Here is a 22,595-nt window from a genome sequence, read left to right as displayed (position 1 = left end):
CTCTAAGGGGTCAGATATTTCGTTTTTCCAGTAAGTAGGTGACATTTTGTTTTAATGGTTTTGTTTTTTGCTAGCAAAAATGAGTATCAGCATTATCACAATTAACCATTGCTATAGATTTAAATACACCATGCTAACCAAGCCAGCAAGCCAAAACACACCAGCAGTAAACGTTATGTGTCACGAAATATGCCCCTATTACTTTCAATGTACTACCCTACACTGGCAGTGGCTCTCTGCTCCTATGGCAGCTTGACTCCTCTCCTCACCATTGATGTATAAAGAGAACTCTGCAGCTGTTGCTGTGTCTCATGTGTGATGAAGAATGGATGAGGAGTGACTAATTGTTGAGGTTGAGAAATATCCCGAGCTAAAGGACCCACAATTCTGTCATTATAAAGACAATGGCCAAAAAAGTATTGCCTGGCGAGTCGTAGCTCTGAAGACTGGCAGTTTAGGTGATAAATTAAGTTTAAAAAGGGGCTGTCCTCACGTGATTTTAAGCTAATGCATAGGTGGAGGAAGTACAGATTTTTTAGTAAAAGTAGTGATAACTTTGCGTGGTTGTCTATTGAAGAGCTGCAGTGCGACACATCCACGTGTGTGCTAGGGGCAGCATTTGATGCACATCACAAGATGCTGCTGTGTTTTTAGCTTTCAGGTTAGCTCCACTCTCTCGTCCAAATATGGTCAATTCTGGCTCCAAAAAACAAAGACAGCAACAGCCAAAATGCCAAACTTTAGGCTTCAAATTGGTGACATCACAGTGGCCACATCCATTATTTTTATACAGTCTTATGATCTTATATTATCTCTTTAATCTCTCTTTTTAATCTGCACAAAAATCACAGGGTAAAAACATGGTTTGGACTCAGCCAGGCTGAATATATCTCCCTCTTTTCAGTCTTTGTGCTAAGCTAAGCTAATCACCTTGCTCGCTCCAGCTACATAGCCTATTTAGCATACAGGCATTTGAGTCTTTTCGTCTATCTCTCAACAAGAAAGCAAATAAGCGTATTTCCCAAAAAATCTAAAAAAGTATAACTTTTCAAACCTTTGACACTGACAGTATATTACAAAAAAAGAAGTCTGTAATAAAAAAAAAATTAAAAAATGGACCAAAAAAGCCTTATGAAAAGACACTGTTCAGCCTGCCTGATCTTCTCAGGGCATTCACACTGAGTACCAGGGACCCACAGAGGTAAAGTCACCCTCAGAATAAATCCTTGAGGGGAAAACAGCCCGGGGCGTCTGGCCTGATGATCTCAGGCTGCTCACTGGCTCATACAAGGACAACAGCTCTGAAATGTAGCTGTGCATCAGACCTAGCAGGGCACTTGAAGGTTAAAGTCTGTACTAAAAATCCCCCCAAAGTCCAGGAAAGGTCTATTTATTGTTTTAATTAGGAGGTGGACAAAATAGGACTATTATTTGTTGGTGTGTTGTTGAAAATTTTAATCTAAAACAAAGATAAGAGCACATTTTATTGAGCCCAGGAGGAGAAATTAAGTGATACAGCAGCACAAAAAAGAGAAAAGGACACAGCAGCATTAAGTGGAAAAGTAATACTACAACATAAATCAAAAACAGAAACAAATAAGTAAAACATATATTGGTTTGATTAATCAAGGACGGAAATTGACTGAACATATATGTAATTATCCCGACAGAAACTATTATCCATCCACCACTTAAAGTAATTTAAGATTTATTTAAAAAGGTATAATTGACTGTCATCAGCAAAAGGGCGAAGTTTTACAGCGGCTGTGATGAATTACGTTCCCGGGGGTGAAAGCCAATCTCTTTTTTGAGGTTTGGTCATTATTTTGAGGCTTTCTAAGCACTTAGTAACACTGCTAGTTCTAGTTTTTATTATTCTTTTTCACCTAAAGATTGAAATAGAGATAAATCAATCAAGCAAATGAACAGAATATGGGATGAGTAAAAAATTAGTCACAGAAATTAACTGAATTTAATCAGACCTTGGACTGAAAAAAATCCTAAAGGCTTTGTGTTCTTGTAATTTGCTTTTACCAATCTATTCAACATAAGAGCTGAATCTATTTGAATTGCTAAAATCACACTCACATTTAAAGTGTCATTCATGGCGTGCAGCAAATTTTCTGTTATCTTCCTCCATTATGTATGCTCTTCTGAATTCTCATTAAACATGAGCGCAAGAGCACATTTCCTCTATTGTGCTGCCTAAGATGAATTATTAAACCCATTAATGCAAATATATTTTTCCTTCCAGGATGACTACATCAAAAACATGGAGGAGAACATGGGCTCTGATGAAAGTAAGTCTGATTTTATCTGATTAAAAAAGATTTTTCTGTGGGCACATGAGGATAGCTGTGTGGTTTCATTTGAAGTGTAGTGTGTTTTCCATTTACAGTCTGAGTGTGTGCTTTTGTACTATGCAGAGACCGTTTGCAAAGACTTTCAATATTTAAATTGCTTTACTTAAATGGCCAGTTCTACCGCAAAGAAAAGAAAAAACGGTGCTGTACTTCAGATTCTACCAGCATAATCAATGCTAAGTGCTGTCCGCCTTTATACATCTGCTGTAGACAATGAAACAGTGCGGCAGACATTATCGAAGTGCAGGCTTTTCTTAATTGCAGCAGTTGTCTGAGGTCATCCGGTGTGTGGTGAGCGCTGGTCTGGAGTGTCAGAGCTTGTGGAGGGTGAGAACACAGTTGTGATTCAGGAAAGGAGAGTCTGAGCCTTCAGTCAGATCCATTAGTTTGAAAAGCCTGCTATAATTGCCTTTGTTGCTGAGGGCTCAACTCAGAACTCCCACCAGGCTCCATTTACCTCCATGGGGTCTGTTTCTTGTCGAGAGAGAGAGAAAAAATCTCACTGTTAGAAAATCAGCTGTGGAGGAGGAGAGGAGACTGTGAAAGCATGGTGTTTCAGTCAAATTGTCTTACTGTATTCAACTGAAATTAAAAAGTATATTAAAAAAAAAACATTAAGAGAGTGCAAATATTTCATAATCTTACAAATTTAAATGATAGTATTGAGCCAAGCATTTGAAACATTCAGCAGTGTCTTTGCAGGGAACAATATGCTGTTTGCTAGTTGTATGAAGCGTATAGTAGTTTCCACAAAAACCAACCATGTCTCCTAGAAATTATGTTTGTATATCACTAAGTTGTTTTCATAATTGCATTGTGGTATCACAGAAAACATTACTTTGGGTTAATGAAACACTACATTTATGTACCTCACTGGATTCACAGTGAGGAGGTCGGGGTGGTTGGCGGACATACAAAATGCAGGACACCAGAATCAGGGGTATGCCTTATCGTCTCGTTCATTATGATACCAGTATAATTTTTAATATGAAATGAAAATTCACATCATAATACTCGCAATATTTTGACTTGGTTCCCACTGAATTAACAAGCATGGCTAAAAGCTGAATTATTACTGACTCTGCAGTGGTTCCAAAAAGAGGAGCAGCTTCAGTAGTGTGGAATAAACTGTGGTGTCCTGAATGTTTAACGAACAGCCCCAGACTTCTCACGGTCTTTTAGCGAGTTAGCGCTCAGAGGGAACTCATTCAGCGGCTCCTCTGGCAGCAGCACAGTGTCTCTCCCTCTCCGCTCTCACCATGAAAGCACAGGAGTCAGTGTATGTGACGCTCCTAGCTTGACAAAAAAAAACTACATACATGTGAATGTGTGATAGTTGTGGTATCATAACAGCCAGTCACAGGTTACAGCGTGATGATTAGAGGAGAAATGGCAGAGCATAAAGGTCCAGGTGGAAAAAAAATAACACTAAAAGAAGGAAATCACCTGTTGATTTAAATATATAGATCCCAGGGTACAATTGTTGTATTTGGGAGCTGTTTAAATGTGTAATGTGTGGTAGACTTTATTTTGTTCAACTATTAATATTGTATACAGAACCTGAATCTCACTCTGAGTTACTGCTGTTGTTCACAAACTAAAGAAATGAGAGATAATTTTTTTGTTTAGTTTGTACTAAATATTTGAAGCAAACTGTAAAACTATATCACTTATTTTGTTGCAATATCGTACCCTGAAATATTGTGACATTATTTTACTTTTACCCGAACCAGAATCCCAAGTTTGCCAGAAAAATATTGTAAGTTCGCATTGCAGATTGCTGCAATAAAGCTGTCCATTAGGGATATTTCCACAGTTTAGATCATTTAAACATTTCTCAGAATTAATATATTTTATGGTATTAGGTGTAAAAAGCATTTGTTTAATTATCTGGCACACTGAAGTGGAGAATTCAGCACCTGTTAATAAGCAAAAATACAAGTATATTTTAATTCTATTAATTACTGAATAACCTAAAGCAACAAATAACAGTTGTAAACAAGTTCAGTTTGAACAAAATTTTTTTGTGCAAGAAAAAAAACTTATGCTACAAGAGTAAATTATGAGGAGACAGAATTATTCAGGGTTTGTTTTATTATTTCACAATATGACTTACTGATGAATAATCTGCGATATTTGATCATCATAAATGCAAGTAAACTACAAATGTTAAAATATAATATATTTAAAAATAAATAAATTAAAATGTTAAAAACTCCATACAAATTAATTAAATTAAATTAAATTAAATTAAATTAAATTGAATTGAATTAAATTCAATTAAATTGAGTTAAATTGAATTAAATTAAATTAACAGGAAAAAAGTAAAAATTAAAAGAATTCAGTCTACTGAAAATATTTTGCTGCATTCAGCTGAACCTGTGCTTGTTTCAGCAAAAATCACATTTTAACTGTTTAACCTAGTCAAATGGTCACCCTTCTATGGTGGAGATAATGAAGCATGAATCATTTCGCAGCTCGACTTATGAAGACACTATTCATACATGCTTAAGTCAGTTGAGGGTAAGCAGTGTGTTCCCGCTGCGAGGTGAGTGTGGGAGGTCGGTTGTAGCGCCACACCCACACTGCCTCACTTAAAAGACGTTGAAGATTTGCCTCAAAGGAGGAAGATGTGAGAAGGAGCCCTTCCAGACGTTATCCCGGCCGTCTGTTCTTACAACAGGGGGAATAACTAATGTAGTCTCAAGAAAACGCCTCGCTTGCTGTAGTGTGGGCGATGTTCATTTGAATACCATTGATTTCGTCCCCGTCCCAACTCCCACTGGGACTAATTCTGCAGAGTTAATTGATCAGAGCCCTCTTCATTGCAAATTTAACAAGACAGCAGAAACTCCGACAAGGTGTACCTGCGAGCCCCGGATAGAACAAAAGACCTAATGGGAGACTTCAGACACCTCCAGTGCTTTTGTAAGTGAGCTGATTGAGACGTCAGCTCCGCAGAGTGTTTAAGGGCCATTTCAAAACAATAAGGTCCCCACTGCTCTGATTTAACAGAGGCGCTGCCAGATGTGACCTTGACATCCTTTATTTTAGCCGATAAATTCTGCCAAGAGAAAAGTTTTGACTGTGACTGTGATTATGCCTCCATTTGTACAACAACTGCAGGAAATTATTCGGACGTAATGCGTCATAAAAAGGAACTAGAGGTGAACTTGCGTGTTGCATCCTCTCTAATTATAAGTAAGTAATTTCGTAGCTCTATTGTGGTAGAATAAAAGCTGCAGGCTTCTTTAACGCAGCGACCACCAATTAAATGGAAGGGTTTAAAAGAGTCTTCTAAGATGACAGTAATTGCAAATCCAGTTGAAACTAATTTACTTAAAGCCCGTCTCTCTCATGCTCTTAATATTCATCACAGTTAAATCTTTTCGGTTTCAGACATGTGCTCCTGTTTCTTGGCAGGTCTTTTACGGATTTTCTTTTTTTTTCTTTTTGTGCCAAACCACTGAAGTACTTCATTAAATGCACTCTGACAGTCTGAATGTAAAACAAATTGATGAAGGCCTTTGACGGAAGATCCTGTCCAACTGCAAGCCGTCACGCTCAGTAGAGAAGTCACAGACAACGGAGAGAAAGCTGATTGTGGATGAGCAAGCAGCCGCATTATGTTAGTTTTTGATGGCAGCGTAATAATAATAATAATAATAATAATAATAATAATAATAATAATAATAATCCCAGAGAGATTGGACACAGGCTCGGTGCAGTCCCATCGCCTTTGTTGACATGATTACAGATGGATTTAAAACCCATAATGGCCCTCACACGTCCCGGCCCTGCACTGAATTCTCAATGCAGCACGATGTCAACAACCACCAGCAGCGCAGGCGAGGTGGAAAACACATTTGATCTTTAATGCAAATTAAATCTCGTATTTGGATTTCATTTTCAGCATGTAGGAGTTGTATAAGAATACTGTGTGAGGGACGTGTTGGATCTGAGGCTGTTGCTTGGAGGCAGACTTGATATCTTGAGATGCCGAACCAGGGAGCAATAAGAGAGACGCCAAGCTGTGTTTCTATGGGAACATACAGTAATGCAATTAACAAGGATATATTAAAGTGGGTATTTTTATGTCGATGTACATCCAACAGTAATAACACGTGGCTGTTTATGAAGTTCTCTTATTTGCATAAAAACTCCTGAACTGTGAAGCTATGATCAGCCTGCAGGCAGATTAGATCTGTGTCTCAAATTAGGTCTTTACGACAGAATGTCTGCTGGTGTATGTGGAAGTGATCACATCTGTGTGTCCAGACATCACCATCCTATCGACATGGGTTACTGTGGCATCAGTTGCGACACAGCTATGCTGGTTACGCATGAGCCATGAACCGCACCAGACAAACTCAGCAGCACATGTGATCAGTTCAATTCACTTCAGTTCAACAGCATTTTATTTATCTCGAAGGAAATTACTCGCCAGATGATGCTGAGGAAGTCCTGGTGGAAGTTCATTCATAGATTCAGAGATTTCATATGCTGTTCAAACTTGCACGAGTAACACAATGCGAAAATTCACATCGCGTTTGGTGTGAACACAACATGAGACACAGCTGTGTAATATGAAAGGGGGAGCTCATTGTTTGGGTTTTCACTGTTTTGATTCACTCTCACTCTCATCACCTTCGTCTTGGTTGCAACAGGCAGCTGTTTTCAGTTAAAAAAAACCCTAAAAATCCACTTCACACTACCTGCTCAGCACCAAACAGCTGACACACACAGTTAGCACCTGAACATAGTGGAGCATTTCGCAGCTAAAGGATCAAATATTGTTGGAGTTGGTGGAGACCAAAAACAGAGCTAAAAGAAGAGACACTAGTGGACTAACATTCATCAGATAGCCAGAAACACAATTCCAAATTGATGTTATTTCTAATGCTAATATTTCTCAGTAAATACTGAATGTGTGAATAAACACCAGTTTTCTAAAGGTGGTTCCAGACCTACAGTTGTCTTGCTTCGGTCCAAATCAGGGACTAATTTTGTTACCAATTTGCGTAATTGTCTACAGTCACTTTGTGTTCTCACGGCAGCATTTACAAGCGAACCAGATCAAATGCCTTGCGCAAGAAAGCTGCTCTTGATTGGTCAGAATTTCCATGCAGGAAAAATCCAGGAAGTAAACAAAATGTTGAAGAAGAGTACACTTGCAAGATAAATGTGACACTTTCTAATGTCACAATGGAGGGACAACTACGCAGGTTGATTTTAGCGCTGCTCATCGTGGACTATATTGCTGTCATTGTTCATTTTAGTCAAACCATACAGTTTTAAAACAAGGCGCGGCTCCAACTAGAAAACAATGTTTTGATGCATTGGATGTGCTGAATGTGCATATTAAGGCAGTACAGGAGGAGGTGCACATTAATAATCCTCCAGGACTGTAACATGCTCATGTTTAACCCAAACAATGTGTCATGTGACTGCAGTTGGTTCAGATCCAGGTCAGAACACGTTCTCACCACTAACAAACTGCACCAGAGTTTGTTTTTAACCGGACTGAGACCACCCCTTTAAGAAGGTCTCGAGAACCACACTTAGGGGGCAAACAAACTTGAGTTCAATTGAACCGAACCAAACAGGGCAGGTGTGAAAGCACCCTACGTTTGCCGTATCAATTGGGGTGGATGGCGGTCAGTTATTGTACGTTTTTGCGAAACTATTTTCCACCTTCCCTCCTATAGTTTTCATCCACTCTTCACTAAATATATACTGAAAGAATTGTTCATTTGGCTTTTTCTATTCCTCTATATCAGTAATCTGATAAAGCCTTTGTGACATAAGCCACAAAAACTGTGTTGTATTTTGCAGTTTAAACCAAATGTAGATGAACCATGCACATATGGTGCCAACAGTTGTTGACCTTACATCTACAGGTGGAGCTTCAGCAATGTAAACGGCTATAAGATCATCCAAAATGATAATACTCTCAGAGAAGATATATTCTCCAGAACTAAAGGCTGCCATTCATCTTTATGTACAGCCATGTCCAGCATATTCCTGGACCGTAATTAGATATGCATCTATTGTTTTGTCTCACCAATTGAGTATTACTATCCAAATTCAGATCCATATTTTCTATTATCAAACTAATACGTAGAGAGGATTGTAGAGCCTTGATACCGGTGTGTGCCCCCTGGGTGCTTTCTAGTTTTATTTGATTCTTCCTCATATATTCAGACTGCACAGTGCACGGCTCACTGCACAGTCTACAGCTGTGGTTTCTGTCTGAGCAGACGGCAGGTACAGCAACTGCTCCGTGGCCGGAAAATAATAAAAAGGAACAGCAGAAAGTGGTTCTAGTTAAAGGTATATTGCGCCACTAAAAAAAACCCCATACACTTCTGTTCCCTGGCCCAATAAAAGTATATGGTCCCTGCCTGGAACTGTTGTTAACAAAATGAAATGTTAAACCTTAAACTCTGAGAGGAGCCACCAACAGAATGTAGTCTCTGTAAGATAAACCAGAAGAAAGCCTGAGGAAAACCTGAGTGATGAGTTTCACCCAAGAGAACTGATGTGAGATGTGAAAATATGAGATGTGTCTATGCTCTCTATATTGTAAAGAAATAGTCAAAATGAGATGTATGGTGACAGTTTGGGGTGATTTTTGGGGTGTTTCATGTCTGAGATCTAAAGAGAAAAAGCAGCAGTACAGTCTGGATATCGTCACAGCCACCGGGATTAAATCATGACGGAGCAGAATACCTGCTGGAACAGAGGAGGGGAATAAAAGTCAAGTGGTCACAAAATCTTTTTATATCGAACGACTTTGACGTTTCATTCAGCTGTCTGTCTTTGAGCTTCTCTGCTGAGTCTGAACGCTGCGTCTTTTTATGAGTTTCTTCCCCACTGAGAGGTGGAATCTAGATGAACCGATTTATAATTCAGTTTTTACAGACTGATACTAATTTATTTTCTTTTTGACTAGGGATGTCAACAGTTAACCATAAATAAGTTACGCACAGAGAATATTTCTAACCAGTTATGCATGTTAGTCTGTAGGTCAGTTTAGCTACTCTTCAGTTTGAGGGTGCTTTCACATCTGCCCTGCTTGGTTCGGTTCAATCAAACTCAAGTTCCTTTGCCTCCCAAGTGCGGTTTGGTTGAGCAGGTGTGAACACAGTAGTCGCACTCAGGTGTGCACCAAAACAACCAGACTAAGACCTTCTTGAAGAGGTGATCTCGCTCCGGTTACAAACAAACTCTGGTGCAGTTCATCTGTGGTGAGAATGTGTTGCGACCTGGATCTGAACCAACTGCAGTCACATGACACATTGTTTGGGTTAAACATGAGCATGTTACAGTCCTGGAGGATTATTAATGTGCACCTCCTCCTGTACTGCCTTAATATGCACATTCAGCACATCCAATGCATCAAAACATTGTTTTCTAGTTGAAGCCGCGCCTCGTTTTCAAACTGTATGGTTTGACTAAAATGAACAATGACAGCAATATAGTCCACGATGAGCAGCGCTAAAATCAACCTGCGTAGTTGTCCCTCCATTGTGACATTAGAAAGTGTCACATTTATCTTGCAAGTGTACTCTTCTTCAACGTTTGGGTTACTTCCTGGATTTTTCCCGCATGGAAATTCTGACCAATCAAGAGCAGCTTCCTCACACAAGGCATTTGATCTGGTCCACTTGTAAATGCTGTCGTGAGAACACGAACAAATGAAACAATGCTGAAGGTTATTTTACAGCTCAAAATAAACCCACTTACTCACCAAGGCTACCTGGAGGGAGACCAGAGGGAGGTCACCATGTTTCTGCTGTCAACAGTGATTGCAAATAAGCGGCACCTCTACCTAGCTCCTATCCAATCCAGCCAGTACGCAAATTTGCAAACCCTAGTATAGCGAAGAAATGGCCCCCCTTACTCTGTCTTATTTTCTTACCCTCTAACCCTCCGATTGGCTTACCTTGACATTCTCATCTGAACCCTAATCAATCCAACCAATGAAGGCAACGAGTACTTTTAATGGTAAGCCACCCCAATTTTACCATAACCCAACATCATCATTCTTACACCCCCATCATAACCACAAATTCGACTGGGAATTCCCCCTCAGTCACCCACCACTCAGTCAGAAATAAAATTGGACATGCCTCTTCCTTTGTCTTCAGGTCCGGTGGTCTGCCCTTTGCTTGGGGATTGAACCCCAGTTCAGTGCACCCTAATTGAAACCCAAATCCTAACCCTAACCCAACCTTTACCCCCTGCTTGTCTTATCTTGAAGTTCTTACCCTAACTCTAATTAATCCAACCAATGAAGGCAACAAGTCCTAGCTATTTATGGGGCACGTAGGGTGGGTCATTCCTTTGCTATCTGAGGATTCGCAAATTTGTGGCTGGTACGCAGTGCAGAGCAGGATGGGCAGTAGGCACTATGTTTCCGCTTGTTAACCTCCTGTCAACAAAGCCAACAGAAATAAAATTAAAGAAGAGATATACATCAGGAAACTTTAACATTTAACCACCTCTAAATGGAAAACGCTTTTTAATGTGGTGCAGAAGCTTACGGTGAGTCTGTGGAAAGTCCAAACCAAAATTATGTCTCCCTGCTCTACGAGCTCCCGTTTCAGGAACCATTGTTGATCATACACGGTTTCTTCAATCTGTAGATCTGTGAAGAGGAACTGTGGGATTTTCTGCTCATTTTGTAGCTACTACTGTTCCTGCCAATCATTTTTGGCATAAATAACCTCAGTATCATGTTTCAGCCTTTTAAACAAACCAAAATGTAACAAACTAACCATCACAGAAACCTACAAATATCTTTAAATATTCCTTTACTCACATCTCACTTATCAACACCACATTCAGAACCTAATAAAGAGGCTCCACCGGGAATTGTATGTCTATAAGAAGATCAGAGCATATCTCACCCCTGCTGTTTCAGACACATACCTACATGCAGTAATTCTCTCGACAATATCCTACTGTCTCCCCATATGGTCGCTCACCACAAAGGAAACCGTTGAACCAATAGCAAGACTATACAACAGAGCTTACAGGATCCATGGTAACCTCCCCCCTTTGTACTCATCACTGCACCGCACTCCCCCATTCTAACACCTTGACTTTTCAAAACTACACAAATAATAGCCATGAAATTCTATTTTCAGATCCCAAACAATCCTAAACTTGCTGCTATACGTCCAAGTCACAACATCACTAGATCAATTTCACTTAAAAAAAAAAATAATAATTACGGTCAGAGATAATTTTATCCCACTTACACTAAGATCTGGAACGTGATCCCATACTACATTAGAGCAATAACCTCTAATACACATTTCAAACACACATAAACACTGTATGATGGAAGGACATATCTGCAACCACTGATTTAAATCCCATATCCTATTTTATACTCGACTAAACTCTGCTACTCTGCATTTACTTTGCAGCTGCCTACGTTTTGTTGTTTCGCCTCTGTTGATTGATTCTGTTTTTATTCTGTATTGCGATGTGTTTTTGTTGCATAACAGGAACCTGCTGAAAAATAGGTTTTCAACTGCCAGGTTTAACTCTAACACACAGTCTTACTTTCAGTTCCTTTCCTATGTAAATAAATGAAATGAAAACCTTAATGCAACTGCCGAACAGTCCCATTTTTTTTTAGTAACTTAATTTTTTTTACAGATAAATAAATTTGTATTCGTATCAGGTCTGACCCAAATGCTTTAAAGCTTCAGTTGTTGCCATGGTAATGGACGTAACATCAGTATTTGAATAGTCATCCAATATCTTTAGTTATTCTCAGACAAGGACATTTAATCTTTGTGATAGCTCTGTGTTGCCAACTTGCTCTCATCATTAGCAGTCCAGTATTTCTGAAACTAGGACAGTTCAACCACATGTAACAGGCTAACAGACACGTTAGCAAGATGTTAAAAAAGTGTCTGGAATTCTTAAAAAAAAAAAAAATGCAAGATGACCCCCAAAAGTCGAGTGCCAGATGCACCAAACGAAACTGCTATATAAATCCACAATGATCTTGGCAAATCACCTTAAAAACTCCTTTTAGCCTCTTTGTTATTTCTTAAATGTTGCTGACATACTCGGCTGTAGCCATCTTGTGCTGTATTTGTTCAAACGCCATCATCCTTCTTGAAGCTCACTTGAGTTTATTCTGAATTCCTGTGAAGGATCACAAGGCAAGGAGACAGTTTGTCTCCTCCGTGGATCACTGCTCCTTTGATTTTACATCCACTCTGAAGCTTTTTTTTCTGTAAATGGCAGCCACAAAATGTTAATTGACTTTTTGCTAAGCCCTCCCCTTTGTGATGGTCCGACAAGCTGTCTGAGTAAGCATGGAGCCCACACATCAGTATTTGAATGCTCCGTTTTGTTTTTATAGGCTGACCAACCGTCCTCTTTTGCCCGGACATGTCCACTTTTCACGTCCCGTCCGGGGCGTCCGGGGGGGTTTTGTAAACTGATGATAATGTCCGGTTTTCCATGTGTTTGTGTGTGTGTGTTAGAGTGCGGGATGGGCCGCATATTTCTGTCCAAACCTGAACCGAGCCCGACATTATTTAATGACCAAAGCACTGAGTTTGTGTCACACAGTTGTTACGGTTACAGGCTATTTAACAGGCCGGGCGTGCTCAGCGGAGAGGGAGACGTCCATGTTTGAGACGGAGTGGGAGGCGGGAGGTCCGACAGTTCCAGCGAGAGGAGAGGGAGAAATAAAACAACATAAGATAAAATAGGAAAAACCTGTCTCCCTCTTTTATTTTATTTTCAGCATTTAATCAAGGCGGAGGCGGGAGGTGGAAGGTCCGAGACTTCCAGCGAGGAGAGAGGTAGAAACAAACAGCCAGTGTGTGTCTGTGTGTGTTATGTTCAGGTGTTGTCATGTAAATAACAGTGCCCAAGCAATAAACAGGACAGACAATAGGATTTTATTTATTTTTACACTACATTTTCACTGAAAGCTGACCGAATCCAACCCGAGCCCGAATGCAATTTATAGCTACATTTTTGACCAAACCCGGCCCGACCTGTCGGGTACCATCGGGCTCGGATCGCCACACTCTAGTGTGTGTATGTGTCCCCTATTGGGGCCTATCTGAATTTCTGTCTTTGAGAGATATTATTTTGTAATATAACTTTCTATCCATACATATAAATTTTAAATATATTAAAATGATAAGGCATCTTTGAGTAAACTGCGAGTATCATTTAAGTAGGCTATGTCGTGGCCGGCCAAGTGTCTTCTTTTTTGGAAATTAAAATATGGTCACCCTAGTTTTTATGTTTGTTTTGTTTTGTTATTTTTAGTTATTCGCAGACAAGGACATTTAAACTTTGTCATAGTTTTGTGACCCCGACTTGCTCTCATTTAATCATTAGCAGTCCAGCCCTTCTGGAACCAGGACAGTTTGACCACATGTGACAGGCTCAAAGACACGTTAGCAAGATGTTAAAAACGTCAGGTGTCTGGAATTGTTAAAAGGAATGCAAGATGACCCCCAAAAGTCGAGTGCCAGATGCTCCTAAGGAAACTGGTGTGTATAAAATCACCTAAAAAACTGTGTGGAACAGGCTGACCATCTTTCCAAGTATTCATTTTGCTAGCTTTGTGTGACCAGGGTGACCCCGTCAAAGCTCCGATTAATCGTGAATATTTCTCACTGAAGCTTTGATGCCCAAAATCTGGTGTACGGGACAGCCTTATATATGCATCAAAATGCACGTACCAGTAGACAATCATATGGTAACATGCCAAATTTTTATGAATGCAGGTGCATAACTTCAACAGAAAATTGTGGGAATCTTAAAAGACCTTGCAGTGTTGACGAGTAACTGCACCCAGTCTCATATCCCCGTTCACCCCTGACAACTGGTGACAACCTGCTTTATCCACACCCTCTGCAGCAGTGATGTAGTGTGGCACTGTATGTTTTTTTACTTGTTATCCAGCTGCTGGTTGTGTCTTCAAAGATATTTTCTTGATCTCACAGATATCTTTTTCTTCTGCCTGCCCAGAATGATAAAATGTTTTCCCGGGGCAAAACTAATGTTTCAAGTCCAATATTTCCACCGATCACAATAGCTGTCTTGCTGTGCTCTTCTTCTTTGGTGAGATGTTTATACATCTGCTATGCAGGCGGCGTCAGTCTGTGGAAATGATTTTCAGAGTTTCAGAGCTCATTTAACATGAGAATTTTGGTCAGATTTTACTGTGATTTTTAGCTGGTTATTCAAAAACCACAAGTCCAGTCACAAAGACAGTAACACTGAGCATGAGAGTTTGTTTTTGTGTAGACTTTTTGGTGATAGTTTGAAGGACTGACTCATTTCACCAAACACAAATCAACGTAAAAGCCTAAATACGACCAAAACAAGCATGAAATGTGTGCTGTGATAGCTCGAACAGTATAAAAGATATCAAGACGCTGATGTAATACCAAGTCTTGTGACCCGTCATATGATGAGGTATGATGAAGCAGCATGACTTCAAAGATTTCCCATTATTGTACGTTTTTGTGCAATGTTACAATTATTTTTGTTAAGGTTTTTTTTTTTTTTTTTTTTAGGTGTTTAAAATGTTGCAAAAATGCATCATTTTTCCAACAAAAATCCATCAGATTATTAAATATTTCCTGCTAGGGTTTATGTAGACTGCCTAACTATGGGATTTTCTCTGTGGCAGACCATCGCTGCTTCACTTGGGAGACTGGTCTTACTCCGAAGTCATCAAAATCCGGCACCTGGGCAGTGACTTGCGACCAATGAAAAAAAAAAGGTCCTCTAACGTCAGCATGATACGCGGCTGATTGCCGTTATAGTTTAATGGTGCCAGGCGACGTCAGGGGGAAATGAGGCAGGACAAGAACTAACGTTAAGGCAGCAAAAGTCCGACTTGGGCAGGCGGGAGGGGTGATGGATGGGTCCAACAAACACCGACTTTCACCCGAGAGAACGGTGTTCTAAAGCCAGACCCTGTTTTTTTCCTAAACCTAACCACATGCTTTTGTTACCTAAACCTAGCCACATGTGTTTGTTGTTGAAGGGAAGAAAACGTCAATTTGCGCTGTTGTACTGACGTAGTACATTTATTTTGAAAGGATTGGATGTAAACATTAAATTTCCTGTGAAAACAGAAGTGTATTTTGAAAGAAGACAATGCATGTAACAGGCAGAACTTGACACGGCATCCCAGAACGTTAACAACCAATGCACACAGGGTACCTTTCACACTGTGGGCTCTAGTTTCCCGGCACCGGGCAGGGTGGCGCGGGGTGGCGAACCCCGCGCAGAGCTAGTTTCAAGCAGCGCAACCCACGGCGCGCTCAGTTTGGTAGTTTGGCAGACCGAGGTGCGCTGAGATGGGTGTGGCGGTGCAGCAGGGGGAGGTGTCAACAGATCCAGCTTGGCGCAGTGACAGTTTCGTGCCAAAAGGCTTCGCCGAAGGTGTGCTAAAAGCTCACCAGCTGAAACCAGGTCTACTGTCAGTGCAGGGGGAGCGCAGCCGGTGTAAGCCGAAGTTTGGCTGACCAGCGGACAGTGCGCACACGTCACCAAAACCTCACAGGCAGGTTTCCAGAATATCAGGCACATTAACGATGCAATAAATACCCAAAAAACACTATTCAATGCAACTATCTGCAGTCAGCATATAAATGTATCTCTATATCGACTGTCCCGTCACATCTGATGTCAGATCAAAGGGGATTGGCACCATTTGGCACACGTAATGGAAACCCAACCTGATTTGATTAACATAGCTGCAAACTAATGAGCCAAAGTCAAAGTCAAAAGAAAACAAACAGAGTGAGACTGCGAGAGAGAAAGAGATAGCGTGCGCACGAGAGAAACGCAACATTGATTTACAATTGTGGTGACCTCCTCCCAGGCTACCTTTGCATCATCAGCCCATGGAGGTCTGCTCGCAGTTCTGTATATTCGGACACTGCGAGCAGACCTCCCGGACCAAAACATCAGTTTCCTCCTGGGAGAAGTTTGGCTGTCTGACACTGCTGCTCTCTTCTGCCATGGCGAATTGAGTAAACTCTCATTACACCTTTGCGCGGCGCATTTAAGGGCGAGGAGAGGGGCTCATCTGATTGGTGTAATGTGTGTAAAACCCACTCCACGCCTTCTCTCCTCTCTCTTTCCGACTTTCCGCAGGTAGGAGGGACGGAGGTGGGACAGAGGAGTAGTGCACGGTGTGCCAAACTTGCAAAATCCGCCTGACCACACCCAGTTGGCGAAGCGCAGGTGCGCTGCGCCTCCGCCTCGCCCGGTCTGCGAAACTAGAGCCCTGTATCTGTACGTGGAAAGTCCATGACCAAATGCAATATGTGACGAGTTCAAAGTGAGAATGAGTTGCACCTGGGGTCCTTCTTTTGGTCTCTGAACTCCTCTTTTAGTTTCTTAATTATTTCTTAAATGTTACTGCCATCTCATGTCGTATTTCTTCGAACGCCAGCTTTCTTCTTGAAGCTCACTCAAGTTTATTCTGGATTTCTGGGAAGGATCACAATGCAGTGAGACAGTTTGTTTCTTCCATGGATCACTGCTCCTTTGATTTCACATCGACTCTGAAGCTCTATTTTATTTCTCTAATTAGCAGTCACAACGTGTTAATTGACCTTTATTGGTCACAATAATCCCGCCCATGCCCCTGGCATAAGCAGTTCTTAGTTGTAGACAGCTCAAGTGTCAAGTGTCAGTTCAGGGTGGACCCAAGTGTAGAGTAAGTTTTAACAAAAAGCAAGCTTTAATGCAGCTGATAAAAAACATCCAGGTAACTGAAAGTCCAAATGAAAGCAGAACAAAAACTAAACTGAAAACCAACTGGGAAAAATACGATGAACTCAGGTATCAAAAATCCAAACACAAGACACCAGAAAACTCCAAAACAAAGTCCATAGGATAACGTAATATAAACAAAAACCCAGGATCGTGACATCCAGAAGAACAGCGCAGGGCTTCGAAGCCAAATTTACACAGTGGCCAAATGCAAATTACAACTTCTGGGTTTCGTCAAGTGTTTCCGTGGGGCTCAAAAAAAAAATTCCCATAGACTTATATTGTAAAAGCGACATCTGAAAACTAATGGATACATTTTTTCAAGCATCACCACCCCTGTGAAATGACTCATGTCACCATCAGGATTTGATCCATTTGGTCCAATAACATTTCTAAAGTCTAGAAGAGCAGCTCAGTAAAATCATATTTATCCTCATTTAAGTTAGCAGAGCACTAAACCGGAAGTTAACCACTCGGGCAGAAGTCTCTTGTGAGCTTGCTTTATGGGCCCCACAAGGCTGGAGATCAGGGTAATGTCATTCTACTAAAACTGAGCTTTTCTGGCTTTATGTGCCACTGAGCAACTTTCATAGAAGTAAATGGAGTCCCGCCTCCGACGCTGTATCCAGTTGTCTTTATACATCAATGGTTCTAGACCAGCAAAGTGTGGTGCTGCTCCTGAACCAGTTTTGGCTGAGAGACACTAATTAGGCTGTCGAAACGCAGAGAACTACTTTGAGTTCAGGCACCGGCTCTGATCCGGCAGTCAAACTGCCTTCATGGAAATAGAGTGCTGAAGCCACAAATAGAGACTAAGTAACTCAGAAGAGATATCCTGCTATCCCAACAGATAAACCAACAGGACCAAACACGTAACCTCCACAATAAAAATGCATCGTAGAACAGAGGCTGGTGGATCATAAGCACAGAGGCTGTGAAGTGGTGCAGGTCTTGAGCTCTTTACGAACTCCGTTCACCAGCTCAGTCTCATACCTAGTCTTATAGAACAAAAGCACCACAGGCGCACAGCTTCCTACCAGTATTTTTGGATTCCCTCAGAGCTGTCATGTCATCCACTGTTCCCTCGTACCTCCCTGCTGTAGCATCAAAGTATCACCTAGTCTCCGGATTTGCAGGAATCTGGCTGGCAGCCACCTCGTCTGTTGACCGTGTTGACTACAAAGCAGCTGCTCAAAGCTGACTCAGGATTTCACAGCTTAAATTTCTCTCGCCGACCGCCCGCTTGCCACTCACTCTTAAATTTATCTGAGCCTGCGAGTTTTCCGAGGCCTCTCCAGCAAGGCGGCAAATGGGCTGGGACGGTGTGACATCCAGTTTCGGATGGCATTGACCACAGGCTGAGGAAGGTGGAGGACACAGTGCTATTTCCATCTCAGTCTATCAGTGGAAAAGAGGTTGGCATTGAAGAGTTCAACTCTCCAAAGATAGAGAGATGCTGTTGAAGGAGGGAGGGAAGAGGGTGGAAAGAAAGGGAACGTGGGAGACAAAGATGGAGTAGTGTGTGTGTGTGTGTGTGTGTGTGTGTGTGTTTGTGTGAGAGAGAGAAAAGGCAAGACGGGGAGAGACAGTGATAAGTTGACACGGGGGAAGTGAGATGTGACAAGCCGAGAGAAAGAGATGCTCAATCAGTGCTGTCAGGCTTCCTCGCAATCACAGACAGCCGTTGGAGACTGCAGGCAGTGCTATTGACGACAGGCTGCCTCGCTAATGACAGCGAGGCGTCCATGTTTTCAGGAGTGCTGACTATAAAATCAATGGACTCATTTGTGCACACTGCCAGAATATTTTTCATTACACCTTTCATGATTTTCATTGCAGACGCCCCGTTTAGAGAGGAGAGGACGGAAGATCATTTTAAAAGGTGTAAATATGCTGATTTGATTATGCAGCACATAAAATCGCTGCTTTCCTCTGTTTCTCCTTTGCTATCAATCTGTTGAACACATGCTCCCTGTCAAAAGACGAATAAAAAACACCCGGAAGCTCTGTATTTTTCTCCAGGAGGTGACAAAAATAGCGAATTAAAGCAAAACACCTCAGCCGTGATTGACACCTCTGGTGATTTTCAGTGTTGTTGTTTTTGTGCTTTGCAGCCGTGGACACCACCAAGGACCCGTGCCAGAATGTGAAGTGCAGCCGCCATAAGGTGTGCGTCGCTCAGGGCTACCAGAGGGCCATGTGTGTCAATCGCAAAAAACTGGAGCACAGGTAGGTGGAGTCCTAAAGTCAGAGGGAGGCTTTTTTGTTTTGTGTTTACAAGACATGCTGCAGCTGTTTGGAAGATTCCTACGTGGACGGGACAGACTCTTCTGTGCTGTAGGTGTCAGCGGCAGTTGGCTGTGCGTCACTTAAAAGCCTTTCAGTGTCTTGTTGTGAGAGCTATTGATTAAACTCAGTACAGGGCCACAGAGTGTCATGAGTCAGGAGTGATGTCATTCAGCTCCAACACTCATGCTGAGCAGTGACTAATTAATGGTGTGGATGGAGGGTGGTAAAACTGAACAACACAGACAGTAATGGAGGCAAATAATGCCCATAACAAAATATATTTTATATGTAAATGAATAGCTAATTTCAGGCGCAGACTGGCCATTGCTAAGTTTGGAAAATTTCCCAGCCAGCTTTTATATGATGGCCAGTCTTTTTTCCCCAACCACAGCATTACATAACCATGGTTAACAACTTGTTTTATTATAATAATAATAATAATAATGAGCCCCAAAAAATATCTTTAAATTATCTGCTTCCATCCTCATACATAGCTACTCCTAAAATCATGACAGTAATGCTCCTGTCAGACACAGAAGAAAGAGATGCTAACTTAATGGGTAACACTTAATGTCTAGGGTACATACCTTATGATTAATTAATGCTTATCTAATACATGACTCATCATGATCTAATGCATGATGTATCATGAACTCCCGTGGCTCCGTTTTAATTAAAAATGAAGCCACTATTACTTAGTTCAATAAGTTAAAACGACACGGATCATCAGTTTGTGAACTGAAACATTTATGCAGTTGAGATGGACTAAAATGAACACGTCATCAAATCAGATGTAAACTAACAAGAGTGGACAAAATCTTCTCAGCTCAGTGCATCTGATAATCCTCTCCACCATGTCATGTTGTGTGGACTGTAAATACGAGCAGCCGAGAGAAAAAAAAACATTCATATCGAGCCTTCGAGTTAAAATATGGGGTATATCAGACAGTTGCGATATCTCCCAGCTGACAAAAAGAAAAGCATTCCAGTCAGAAAACTCACGTTTAAATATTTATCTCAACAGCAGAACATGGTTTTGAGTTTGGCGTCTAGACTCCAGCCTCAACACTCCCAGCAGATATGTTTACATGAGATATGGGGGAGTGATGATTAAATGTTTCCCCCCTTAGCTGGAGCCTGCAGGTGGATGCTGATGTGGAGGTGGGGCTGAAAGAGCGAGCAGCAGTACTGAGGCACGGCAGCAGCGGCAGCATAGACAACACAAAGGAAGAGCTGTGAAGATTTTGAAGCTTTAATAGACCGCCAAAATGGGAGGATGTGTTTTGTAGGCGTCACTCCATAAGTGTCCACACACTGGTGCCAAATCACCATTATAGTTTAAATATAAAAAAATCTGATTAACACAAACGTAACTGGTGTGCAAATTAACAGTGAGAATAACCTATGCAATTTGTTTGTACCTTGTTTAACATGTTAACAAACTGTGGCCGTCGTGTAACACATATTTAAAGCTGGTATAATAGTAATTGTTCTATTAAAAAAGGATTAAAAGACATGAATGTGAAAGTGGTTGCTCGGATGACGAACCCACAGCTGATTCTTCAGCCCTACAGAGCGTTCAGCTTTTTGTTTTGATTTCATAGCCCACAACTTTATAGTTTTGCTATCACTGCTCTGATAGGGTGGAATTTACATCATTTTACTGTAATGCAAACACCATTTATGCCATCACGATTCAACGATGTCCAAAATCTAGGACGATATACAGTCTCATATCTCGATAACAACATAATATCTTCATATTGGCCAGCCCTACTATATGTACACTACCCATAAAAAGCCAGATAGTTCCTTTGGGAGTTGGTTTGGTGTGGGAGTGACTGGTTCTGGTAGGTAGGTTTTCTTCAGTGGCAGTTTACATATTGTGATGTATGATGTTTTAAAACATTTTTGGAGCCCACTATTTTTGTTTGACAACTATTTTCACTGGGGGAAGCAGGACAAGTTCAACATTTATATGCATCTACATATCATCATATTTTACTATACAAGTAAAAGAAGTTGTAAAAGAAAAAAGAAAGGGACAAAAGTAATAAACCATACAACATGGGAGAAAGACAAAATAGAGGGGGTGGAAGGACTCAGGGAATTAAACATTGTTATTTGGTGGAGTCAGAGGCTGGAGATTTCATTCTTAGTCTGGAGAAATGTTTGACAGGTTAATGAAATACTCAGTAAATGTTCTACATAACTAAAAGAAACCTTCGGTGGCTCCCCTGAGAGATAATTTTTTTTCCCCAGGCTTAGAAAAAACATCACATTATTCAACCAGATTGAAAAGGAGGGTGGTTTTGGAGAATTCATGGATAGTAATAGCCTTCTAATTGTTGAGAGTCTGTTAAAGGCACATGTATCTCTACACTGGGCTGTGCATTGCAAGGGTTCTGATGGCACGTCAGATACAGCTACTAGGGGGCATGGTTAGAACAGTGTATGTAAGACAGAAGACCAGGGTTGCTGCAGTTATGGACAGGACCAATACACTTCCCTGAGTTATGCTTGGGGCTTATCAAAACAAAGGCGCATTTACTTTTTATTTTTGTCACACTTGACACCAAAAGGAACATACAAAAATTAAAAGAGGTCAGTCATGATTTTTATTATATAAAAAATGTCCTTTAATGTGTGTTTTTTGCTATATCCTTAGTCCCTGAGCTTGGGCCTTCAACCCTGCTACTCCTCAGGCTTATGTTGCCTCAAACCTTATTCCTCCAGCCCCATGTTCCCTTAGCCCTGTGTCGCCTCAAACCTTATTCCTTCAGCCCCATGTTCCCTCAGCCCCATGTTCCCTTAGCCCTGTGTCGCCTCACACCTTATTCCTCCAGCCCCATGTTCCCTCAGCCCCATGTTCCCTTAGCCCTGTGTCGCCTCACACCTTATTCCTTCAGCCCCATGTTCCCTTAGCCCTGTGTTGCCTCAAACCTTATTCCTTCAGCCCTAGGTTATCTCAGCCCTTTGTTCCCTCAGCCCTATGTTCCCTTAGCTCTTTGTTCCCTCAACACTATGTTCCCTCAGCCCTATGTTGCCTCAAACCTTATTCCCTCAGCCCTATGTTCCATCAGCCCTATGTTCCCCTAGCTCTTTGTTACCTCAACACCATGTTTCCTTAGCCCTATGTTGCCTCAA

General features: G+C 41.2%; 1 protein-coding gene across 2 annotated transcripts in view; it reads left to right on the top strand.

The window, feature by feature from the left end:
• LOC125881245 (testican-2-like) overlaps positions 1–22,595 on the top strand; it is a 78,961-nt gene that overhangs the window by 31,102 nt on the left and 25,264 nt on the right. The window contains exons 1-3 of one of the 2 annotated variants that reach the window (XM_049564330.1): positions 2,129–2,143; positions 2,255–2,300; positions 19,274–19,388. In XM_049564330.1, coding sequence (XP_049420287.1) covers positions 2,273–2,300; positions 19,274–19,388 — 143 coding nt within the window. In that variant the 5' untranslated portion in view covers positions 2,129–2,143; positions 2,255–2,272. Of the gene's footprint in view, positions 1–2,128; positions 2,144–2,254; positions 2,301–19,273; positions 19,389–22,595 lie in introns of those variants that run through there. The other variant, XM_049564329.1, reaches the window with a different exon arrangement.

The sequence above is a fragment of the Epinephelus fuscoguttatus genome, linkage group LG20 (genome assembly GCF_011397635.1).
Source record: "Epinephelus fuscoguttatus linkage group LG20, E.fuscoguttatus.final_Chr_v1".
Taxonomy (NCBI): Eukaryota; Metazoa; Chordata; class Actinopteri; order Perciformes; family Serranidae; genus Epinephelus; species Epinephelus fuscoguttatus.
This window is presented reverse-complemented; position numbering and strand designations above follow the sequence as displayed.